General features: G+C 37.1%; 1 protein-coding gene across 2 annotated transcripts in view; it reads left to right on the top strand.

The window, feature by feature from the left end:
- Window positions 1–9,007: 9,007 nt before the first annotated feature.
- The window catches only part of PALLD (palladin, cytoskeletal associated protein), a 200,600-nt gene continuing 198,141 nt past the window's right edge, over window positions 9,008–11,466 (top strand). For both annotated transcript variants that reach the window (XM_032983938.2, XM_032983937.2), the window contains exon 1: window positions 9,008–9,969. In XM_032983938.2, the coding sequence (XP_032839829.2) occupies window positions 9,023–9,969 (947 nt within the window). In that variant the 5' untranslated portion in view covers window positions 9,008–9,022. The remainder of the gene's footprint in view (window positions 9,970–11,466) is intronic.

Raw genomic sequence — 11,466 nt, 5'->3', positions numbered from 1 at the left:
CTGTGTTTTAACTATTTTTTTTAAATTTAGTTCTACTGAGGTTAACAGCGGAAGTAATCAGCTGTTCAGTGTTCTTCCTTCAGCATTCATTCCTCTTTCCAGAAGTATGGATGTCACATTCTTGCACATTTGTCTTTGTTTAGCACTATGACTTCTGGCAGCAATACACAGCTGTCTACCCTTATCTTGCACCAGACATGTTTTTAGGTGGCAGGCTGAGCATTCTTACAAACTGCAGGATTACATTTGACAAAATAAAAATACAGCTTGCAATAGCTGTTAAAAAGGTAAAGTAACGTAAAGCTGCCTTATGACAAAAGGAAAAAGAGAAGTAAATATTTATTTTCCTAGAGATCTGCGTTTCACAGTTTGTTGAAAGAGGCACATTCCTTCTTCAAAGTTAATCCCCTTGTAAAGAAAAAAGGCTTTAATCTGGTATTGAACTTTAACGCTGTCTGCGCCTGCTCAGATCAAACATATTTCACATGCTAAGAAGGAATCTGAGTACATGACTGGCTGTGAATATAAACATGTAAAATATGCACTATAATCTTGCAGCTAAAATTAATCAAATGGAGATAATTTTCCTTATGAAAAGTCTAAACGAGCTGCATTGACGAAGGCTTAGTACGTACAATATAAAAAGATGCCATGTGATGCTATAAAGCATTTTTCTCACTGACTTGTGATATGTGTAAGTGCAAACAGTTTTTATTAAAAAAGTCAGATTTGTTCAAAATATATTTTTCACAGATATATACAGGTAACAGCTAATGTGAATGGGATTGAAGCACATACTTAAAAGTTAAGCAGGGTTTCCATCCTACACATGGCATAGAGGGATGGATAACTTTTCAGATACGGTACAGAGAATAGTAACAAGTGTAACTCATTTACAAAGTAAAAGAAACGGTAAAGCCACATGAATATGACTAACATTTATAGAACACAGGAAAAAATTTGTCTTAGAGAAGAGTAACAGTTGAAGCAGTTAAGTTAAATGAAACTAGACAAAATTACAGCTAAGATCTTGAATGTGGACTCCTTAAAAGACAAGTCATAATTTTAAGAACCAAACAGCTAATTCTGCTTTGCACAGTCAGAACACTTCAGTTAACTACCTAACACAGTTTGCTTTTCTTCTTTCAGTGTACGAGGTATCCGTCTGTTTAAGTTAGAATGTTACTTTGGTGACACAGATTTTCCACCGGAGTGTTTGTTACAATTTATTTCACTTCTTTCCTTAGAAAATTGTGTGGGACTACACTGAATACATACATTAAAAAGGGTGATTAAATTTATCATATAATCTGAAAATTTTACATGCTAGACTATCCAATCTCAATTATATTGCTATGTGCTACACTGCCAAATTTTACCTTTGCTTTCTCTACCTTTGTGAGATTGCATCAGTCCTGTCTTCTGTAACTTTCACTCCTTTACCATGTGTTCCTTCATTTAACATGAAATGCATTTCTTGGGTTTTTGTGCTTTAGCCACAGCTGTATTATAGGCTTGCTTACATTCTTACTTGTATGCATTCCCAAATATTAAAACCTAGCATGGCCTTCCTACTGAAACTACAGAAGACTCTCAATTCCATAGTTTGTTGACGTCTCATTTCTTGTCCTTTAATACTACTATACAATGTGCCTTAAATATTTTAATGGAATCTGTCAGTGAAAAGGCTTTCTCTGGGCCTTCTGCACAGCTGTGAGCCTAGCCTATATGGATTTTTAAGGACTTTTATTGCAAAAATTCAGTGCCTGTAAATCGGACTGTCTATGCATGTTCTCTGTTGTGAGGAAGAACTTCAAAGCGAAAAGTGTCACCAGTGCAGGGCCTAACGTACATGCCGGTCCCCGGAGGAATCGTTTGATGGCACACTCCACAGCAACACATCCTGACAGCCCAGCTTGTGCCGGGGGCCCCCGCCATGCCACGACGCCCTCCCGGTCGCCACAGCCAGCCAGGGCGGCCAGTTTTTAGCTATCTGGTTAATGATAGACTGAAAAATAGGGCATCTTGAGGGACAATAGTTTTACAAGCGTTCTAGTAGTCTTGGGATAAAGGAATCTGAATTACGGGTTTCTCAGTCTAAGGTAGGTTGCCTCGACAAGACCTTAGATACCGTAGGTCTTGGACTAAGAAGCCTTCAGCTCTTCGCCAGTTCAATGAGGTTTCTTTCTCAACTCACAGCTGTGGTAATTCTGGAAAGTTGTGGTCTTTTTAAGTTTATTGAACTGTTGTTATTTGCAGCCCCTTAGTCACTTTATTGATTAAATATTCTGTAATTGGGCGTGAGTTATCATTGTTCTTTTAACGGTTTAATTTTAACAACTGCTGTATTCCTTCCAGACCAGGTACTGGTACCACTGCTAGCAAAACTGAAGATGTATGTTGCACTTCTGGAGTTTCCTCCTAGGAAAATCCTCAGAGAAACTCTTCCAGAAACTTGGAAAAATAGCGTTGAGTACCATTAACACTGCCTGACTGTTTCACTGTGATTGACATTTTCATATATATACAACAGGTAAGTATTTCCAATGAACTCTATAAAAGACACAGATTAGCTCTAGTCATGTAGAAAATTTATTTACGAATATATTTACAAGCAAAATTAAACATGTTTGCATACTGAGGGAAAACAAAACACCAAAGCTATGTATGGCATCAAACTACAGCATGACAGTGACCCAGTATATTTAAGCGCTGGTGACCAGATATTTTTTTTTTTTTAACTTTCAGAGGTGGAAAAAAAATGTCTGTTAGTGACTCAAAACAACTGGAGGATTCTGTTGCAACTAGTAAAGGGGGTTGTATCTGTCTGCTGCTTAAAGTAGAAGCAGCTCTTAGAGATTCTTATTTGAAGTTTACAGACTGTTTGGCTTCGGGTCTTAGAAAGTAGATTGCCTATCTACTTGTATTTTATCCTGTTGCTATTTAGAGTAAGATACAAAATAAAAGGGAAGATAACAGGGGTTTTCTGCATTCTCAGGTAAGTACACAAATGACTAGGGTAAAGAGCCATGCTTGTTATTATATTTTGGGTTTAGCTCAATTAACAATGAAAATCTTTTACACTGTCTAACATCTTCATCAGATGGAATGGAAAGCTTGTACAACCAGAATAGTGTTGTAGTTTGTGGCATGAGGTTTTTAATGACTGGGGATGACCAGTATTAGAAACTATTACTAAGATTTCAGGAGACCAGTCTAGATATTCTCCATCAAATCAGTCAGTAGTGAGAAGTATTATCTTCGTGGAGTTCTGTACATCAGTTGAATTTGCCACAATACTGCAATAGGAATGGAGTGAGCATATCAGGCATAATAACCTTTATCTTGTTTGTATGTTATTAATTTTTACATGTAAATGATAAATGATTACATCATTGCATATTATTGCACATGTTTATCTTTCAAAATGTGTAAATGTTGCAAAGTTTTAGTCCCTCTGCCATTTGCTTATAGTGATGTACTGCTGTCTACCACCTTTGTAAAGGAGCATACATGTTATTTTTGCAAAGAAAATGGAAGGTCTCGATCAAAAATTAAGTAAGTTTCCAAAAGATTCAGCACAGGTCAAAGGATGTAAGCATTCCCTAAGTCTGAGTAGAATGACATTGGGAAAATTTGTTCATGGCTTAATACAGCTCTATAAAACCTTGCCCTAATGAGTTTGCAAGTTATGATGAGTACTGCATTAACACTTGAAGCCACTAGGAATAAATTGAACACTGATCTTTCACTTTCTGGGCAAATGTTTCTATCATGATGTACAAAAAGTAACAGGCCTACCTGATTTACACAAATCACCAGTGCAACTGTATTCGTCAAAGCTCGGTTCCTTTAAAAATTATCTCTGCAGGTGTCTCCAGGCAGATATAGTTTCTTCCCAGAGGTGACAATTTAAACATGTAATTCCAAGAACCAGGACTTCATCCACCCCCTCCCTGCAGAAAATGTTGAAGATAGCCCAAGGCAGTTTGCTGCTGTTTATATACAGGCTATTTTTGGCACCCATTTGAAGGTGGCTAACTTATGCATTTAGTGGAGAGGCCGGGTACCTTACACAGGGCCTGGATTCCACTCCATGGGGTGACTGCTTAAAAAGTAGGCGTACAGTGGTTAACCCTTATATGACCAGCTCCTTTTTCTTTGTACAGTTTTTAGCCTGGAAAATTTAGAATGACTATCCTGTTCTTATTTGGCACACTGAAATTACTGTAAAATGGCCTGAAACAAAATCCTTTTTAGTAATTTCATTACAACACAGTAAGGATTGCAAGTCGTAAGAATGGGGTTTGTATACATTGTGAAATAAGTAAGTGTTCCTAATCCAACAGTGAATCAGTTGAAACACTGATTAGGGGACAGTAATTACCTGTATGAAGATGCAAAGAAAGACACTAAATTAACCACTGAAATAAAATTTGTGATACTAGGTCACATAAAAATGGTCTGGGACCTACAGGGAGCTAGGAGGCTCTTGTGCACTTCTGTCACGACAGTGAGTCCACTGCACTTCTGTTGTTGCCAAGGAATAAACTTTAGTAAAAAATGCCGGGCAATATCTAAAAGACTTTAAGCTAAGAATGAGTGCCAGTCCACAAAATGAATTCAAATCAGAGGGCAGATGTAATGGATGCTGGCAGAAGGGGTGGAGGTCTATAACCTGGAGCTACAATTTCTCCTCTCCACTCTAGAGAATTTGACTCCCAGTATGCTGTGATCTGGCAGAAACAATCCTACCCACACATTGCTTTTATTTCTGGAAATTATGTGATAAAGTCTGTAGATTAAACCAGCAGCCTTCGTGTTTACTTCTTCCTTTCACTGAGTATCAAAGGAAATGAGGTGCCTGAAAATGCCCAAGTGTGCTCTTAGAAAATTTTTCTTCCCTGAGACAAAACTCTCACAGGAGTTCTTAATGAGGTGAAAGTACTTCTTTAGCAAAGTCAGTAAGGGAAGGCTGACTGCGTTACTCGTTAGACTCTACAAGGCTATAGAAACCAGAAATGCATTTTGATTGTTTTAGTGTTAATACATGTGTCAGCATTGTGGGGTCTTTTTAAAGCATGCATGTTTTCCAGGGGCTTTGTGTCATTTCTGAGGGAGATACTTCTTTTCTGATGATAGGATTACTTCATTTGAGATGTAAAAATTCAATACATAAATTTATTTATACAGTGTGGTATATCATTACAAAATAATAATTTTTATTATTACAAAAAGATGTATGATTTCTGCTGATAACTCTAAAAAAGTTAAGGGTTTTTTCCAACCTAAATGATTCTATGATTCTATGTTTTTTTTTCTTTTCCTGGAAGATTTTAAGCTACCCAAGGAAGCTATTAATTTTTAAATAGTTTTAGTAGAAAAAGCCAATTATTTTATCTGTTGTGATAAAAAATATTTAATTTTGTTAAAAAATTAAAAATCTGTTAAGACAAAATGCTGTAGAAATAAATTATTTTTTTAAAATGCAACCTTTACACACTGTATTCTCTATGACATGTGGAGGTAGGCCTTTAATAATGAGCAAAAGTCACATCCTAAAATTCCAGAATAATATTTTAAAACAGCCTAATAACCTGCATTAAATATAACAAAAAATGTCCATTTAAATGATTAAGTTCTCTGAATTTCCAAGTGGTAAGTGCACAGAACTTTGTGCCTCTTCCAGGCCCAACGTTGCTTCTGCTGGAATTCCAGATAGCGGCAGTCTGCTGAAACATGAGTTCAGTTACCAAATATAGATGAGTGGGGTAAGAATTACATAGTCACAGAGGACAGATGTAACTCACAGGCCACAGTCTTCTCGATGCTTGCTGAGGACCAAGCAGTCTTTAGTGAATAGCTGGAGCAACTTTGTGCCTACTTGGATAAAGAAGGAAAGAAACAACTTTACCAGCTATTAATTATATTTGAGACTCTTCATATTGGCCTCTTCATTATAAGGTCTGTTTTATGTTTTCTACTAAATTTAATTATTGTACTATGGGGAGGAAATTTGCAGGATTTCAACATTTAGAGGAAAAATATGTGTCTTTTTTGTTTTAAAAAATCTTACTAGGTACATTTCGCCCTTCATAGTATTCCTCTGAACAGATTGGCTTCGGGTCATATTTTTTTAAGTAATAATTTTTCATTGGACAGGTTGCACAAATTCAGGATGCTTATACTTTTCTCGAAATGAGTCCTTTGCTTTCCTATGGTTTTCCATACTTCATTATCTATCTCTTGAATACCTTAATTTGATTAATTATTCAAATGTTTTATGAGATTATTGTCATCCAGTACATTTTGAATTTACTATTTACCACATTATGCCTTAGGACATCTATATCATTTTCTGAATAAGTATTTAAACAGAATGATAGTGAAATGTGTGTTTACTTGTAATTTCTAAATATATAACAAATAGGACCCCATACATAGTTATTTGCGTAATAATGCTGGAAGTACAGCTAAACACTGATCTGCATGCAACACTGTATTTTATGTTTGTGTCTTTAAATGATATAGTATATGTCTTTGCAAGTTACCTAATGAGTAATGATGATGAGAATGGTTATAAATACATTGTAGTTTAACTTAGAGAAGCTAGAAATAGCATTTGAAAATTCTAATTATGATCTTATATGCTACTTGATAGGGTTAGTGATACTTCATCTTCAGTTCACTGTGGTTACAAGTTGCTCTAAAAGAATAGCGGGTTTATGTATTACAACATGGCTGAAAAAAAGTCTTTATACTGGAAGCTTCCATGCAGCTGTCTAAAGCTCGACATATAAATCCACTTTTTAGACACCAGAACTTTCTCACCAAGAAGGCTTATCAGCATTAGAAATTGCCAATAACCAGCACATGTTTAAATTCATTGACTTCATCTAAATATCCAGCTACGGATTGATTTATCTAAATTTAGGCACTGTACTTTGAAAATTATGACATATATCGCCATTATATTTTTCTAATTATAAAACTGAGTATTAGGAGGAGATATGCTAATTCATAATACATACATTTTAATCATCGTGTCAGATGGCTAGCAGTAGGTGAAGTTGTTCTCCAACTCATAACTCATTGAAACACCAGAGCAGCTTGGTGTTAGAAGGCGGAGAAGTCTGTCCAAGTATGTCATGTGTCACTTTGAGACGTGGGCAAGCTAGGAACTACTACGAATCAGATTTAAATAAATATATCATTTGAAACACAGATATTTACAAGTTATCTAAAGAGTAAACTAGCACCTTTGTTAATTTGAATATAAGGTTTTAAAAAATAACTAAGATGAAGGAGACAGAAACTCTCCAGGTTTAACCCTCGGTTCCCTGGCATTCATCCAGTTTATGCCTTAACAGCTGAGCCTCTAGACCAACTGTTTGCTTGGCTTCTCAGATTCATTCTTTAAAGCTGCTATGTTATACTGTATATACTTTTTTAGATTTTGTTGACAAGAGATTGGCACGGTTGCTAAATTTGTTGCCCTGCAAACACAGATAAAAGGAAAGAAAGATGTAATCCCAGCAAAGAATAAGCCTATTACTGTATTCTGTAAAAACATATGTCAAATCCTAAAATGCTTTGGTTTCCTTATACTTCTCTTTTATGTGTTGAGTTGTAATCTTTTGGCAAGACATGCAGGCATATCAAGGGACACGTATGCCAGGCCAAGAATTCCAATAATCTATCAGTCAGTTAATGACTACATGCCGGGTAAGCCCTGGTGAAGTGACTAAATGTAATTGGAGCTTGCGCAAGCTGATGTAAAATACATCCGAGTGCATCTCATGACTGTCAAGACACCTATCTATCAGTAGAGAAATACTGTGGACCATTAGGAGAAAATAAAATGTTTTTTTTTAAATCTTATGAAAAATTAATCTCATATAAATTATTATAAGAGGAAGAGGATTTTCAAGGGTAATTAGCACCACTGATGTTCAACTTAGTTAAATGCTTTGCAGAAGCAGCAATTACTTTTAAGATCAGATCACCTGCAATCTAGTGAGCAGCAGGACAAATAAGTTTCAGTGAGAGTTTCAGGCAGATCCTTCCCTTGGGAAGAGAGCAGTTTCCCTGATGTCTTGTTTCTTGCTGGCTTTACAGAGGCAGAGAACACTTATCCTCTTTCTAAAATCATGTGGGAAAGCTGGAGGTGCACAGATGCTTCTGTACTTTGTGAAACTGGTACAGAATATACATTATACATTTATATGGTGCAGGATGATACATAAGTTGTGAAATCTATTTCTTTAGTGTTTTATTTTAAACATGTGATAGTTTAATATTCCACTTAGCAGTATTGAGGGAAATGATACTAAATTGTATTGATAGGTAACAAGTTAAAAATGTTAACGCAAGAAGTAAAAGAATATTAAACACATAATCGACATTAAACAGAAAGAATAACTTGGAATTTCTAATCCAAACATGTTTATATAGATTCTTATAATGATTTCAACTGGAACGCTCTTTTCTTCTCAGAATTTGATGGTTTAGTGTCTGGAAGGAAGTGTTATGGGAAGGAGAAAAATAAATACATTCTCCAAATCATCATAAGCCTAAAACCAGGGAAAAAAAAAAAGTGAAGTCTAATGGTATTGATGTGAAATAACAAATCACTCAGATTGGTCCAGGGGAATTGAACTTGTGCTAGGCAACGTACAGACGTCTTCATAGTTCTGAAGGAAGATGCATGAGAAAAATTACTCCTAATTGCTCTCATTTTCACCTTGACGATTTACAAGCCTAGCCCATTGTAATAGAAACTACGGTTTACGATAAGTATTTCATGCACCGTTGGGTTCTGCTCATCTCCCAGTTTTTTGTCTAGTATGTGGGAACCAGGATATGAGAGGGTTTTTTTACTGAGAAGTTTTTTCACTAAGAAATTGTATTTGTGTCTTTCAGGATGCAAGACGGAAGCTGTGGCCAGGCATTGCCTCTTTCTTTAATGCTGAAGGAGGCTTACTGTGCAGAGAGAGGCACCAACAAGGTGTATCCTGAAAATATGTCAGAAGCTTCATCCTACCATGACTTTTTCTATGATTCCCTCTCAGACATACAGAATGGGGAATTTTCAAATGAACTTTCTGCCTTCCTTACCCAGGAGGAGATATGTAAGAGCCTTGATATAGCTCAGGAAGCCATTGCCAATTCCATAAAGGAGGATCAGACTGCAGAATCAGACTTTGGTCATTATTTCAACACCTCTCTTTCTAGCACTTCAGAAAGTCCTTCTTTCAGTGATACCAAACTGCATGAGCAACATGCTTTACAGAGGCCTCAAGCAAGCAGTCTGACTCCATCTGCTGCCAGTCACATTCTCCCAGGGCATCAGAAAGAACAGTCTACTGCACCTCAAACAGCAGGTAGTTTTGTTCCAGTTTCCCAGAGGCAAGCAAGCACCTCACCTTTGCTAGCTGCTAGTCCCAGCTTCATTAGGAAGCTGAAACATTCAGAGAAGGATGGTCCAGGTGTGCCTAAGACAAACCCAAAGTCCGGTTTGGCGTCCCAGGGAGAAGTTCCTTTCAGGAACAAGCTGTGTGACAAAGCTGCCACATTCATAGAGGAATTGTCATCTATATTTAGACAGGCAGCAAAGACAAGAGGCCGAAGTCCTGATGGAGACTCTTCTTCTCCAGACAGTGGATACCTGTCTCCGAAAAAGAAACAACCAGCTGTAAGTGCTGTGGTGAACCAGGAGTTTGACAAGCCACATCAAGAGACTGAGCCTGAGGCAAAATTACCTGGAGCTCATCTGGATAGAGAACACTTTGCTGAAAGGGAGAGCGTCACTCAGAGCGAAACTGTCCTTTGCCACCCCTTTATCAACATGGAAAAGAATCAAACTGCACCGCCGCGATTCACTCAGAAGCTCCGGAGCCAGGAAGTTGCTGAAGGAAACAAAGTGTTGCTGGAGTGCAGAGTTTCTGGCAACCCGGTCCCTGATGTCAGGTAAGTGCACGCCTTGCACCTAGGTCACTGGATATCATCATCTTCTCATCACAGAAGATACCTAAGGAGAGGTGTCACAGTGGACCCGCTTGGAGGTAGTCACATAAGAAGAGTGGAGCATGCAGTGTAAGTAAGCACGTGGCATAACAGAATCTGACCTCTTTAGCTCTCTAGGGTGTTTGTTTTCTGCTTGAGAAATGACGTTCTACTTGATTCGAGAGCCACGTGGCAAAATTAGAAACAGGATTGGCTCTAACAGCATTCTGTGTGACTGTTACCTCGTTAGTCTAAATGAAATAATTCACAATTTTCCCCTGAAGAGCATATAACAGGCAGTTGATACAGTTTTCACTGTCGATTAACTAGAATGTCTCCAAGCCCCATACCAATCTGATTTGGGGTCTATACCATAAGAAAACCTAAAATTTTCTAAATCTAGCCAAATATCCTCTTGTGTAAAACAGTTCCAGAAGACATTAAGATGGTTCCCTTTTCAAAACTTCATTTGAAACTTTATAGTGAAATTGATGTGCATTTGTTTATGTTCAGTGACGAAACATAGAAGTAACAGCTGTGTAAGTTTGTTTTAGGTGTTTTGTTTTATTATGAATAACTCATAATGCTTTCCACTGTCTGTCTTTCCTTCTAAACCTAATAGGAATTAAAGTCAACCAGCACTGCACAGTGTTTGTCATTCCACGTGTCTGGGCCTTAATGCTAGTATGATTGCTTAACCCACACAGAGGTATATTATACCTCTAGTTTATTTAGTTCCTCACAACCTATTCTGGTTTAAAATCAACTGAGCATACTTGATATTCTCAAAGGAAAAATTTGTCCAGAAAGTCTTGCCTCGGTATCTTTTAGCTCTTATTTTATCTGGCAGAACATCAGTCTTCACTTCAGTGATATGACTCCAGATTCGTGCATCAATATCAACTGAACTAGGAAGTTGCGTACAAGCTATGGAGCTTTGCTTGCTTAGGTCTTTTGCATCACTGTTGTATTAATTTCAAGGCTGGTAACATAAAGGTGTTTACAAGAAGTCTAGAAAAAAGCTTTACGTTCTTTAAATTTTAATGTGAACTCTGCTTTTCTGAATCTTAACCCTTGAAGAATCGTTAAATGAGAAGGCAAATCACTGAGCAAAATGAGTTGTGAGAAACACTGCTGACATAATAGTAGATGATTTTAAAATCAAGTATACTTTTAAGTAACCTCATCAATACCAGTTAATTTGTAACTTTTGCTTTATTTCCCTTTGTTGAAACCCAGGATTTTGCTATGCTGTCAGCAGATACAACCATGGCTGAATCGGAGCAAATATGCTTCACGCCAGCTTCTCAGTCCCGTGCAAAGCTCCCAGACAGTCAATTTAATACACTTGCATGATCCACCCTCGAATTGGTTTTATTTAGTAACTATTAATAACTCTCCATCCGGCGGCAGCACACAAATTTGTGAATATACTTAAAGGAAACATACGCCTTCCTGACA

Source organism: Tyto alba, unplaced genomic scaffold (assembly GCF_018691265.1).
Source record: "Tyto alba isolate M040663 unplaced genomic scaffold, T.alba_DEE_v4.0 Super-Scaffold_6, whole genome shotgun sequence".
Lineage (NCBI taxonomy): Eukaryota > Metazoa > Chordata > Aves > Strigiformes > Tytonidae > Tyto > Tyto alba.
The sequence above is the reverse complement of the archived record's forward strand: the minus strand, read 5'-3'. Positions and strand labels throughout refer to the sequence as shown.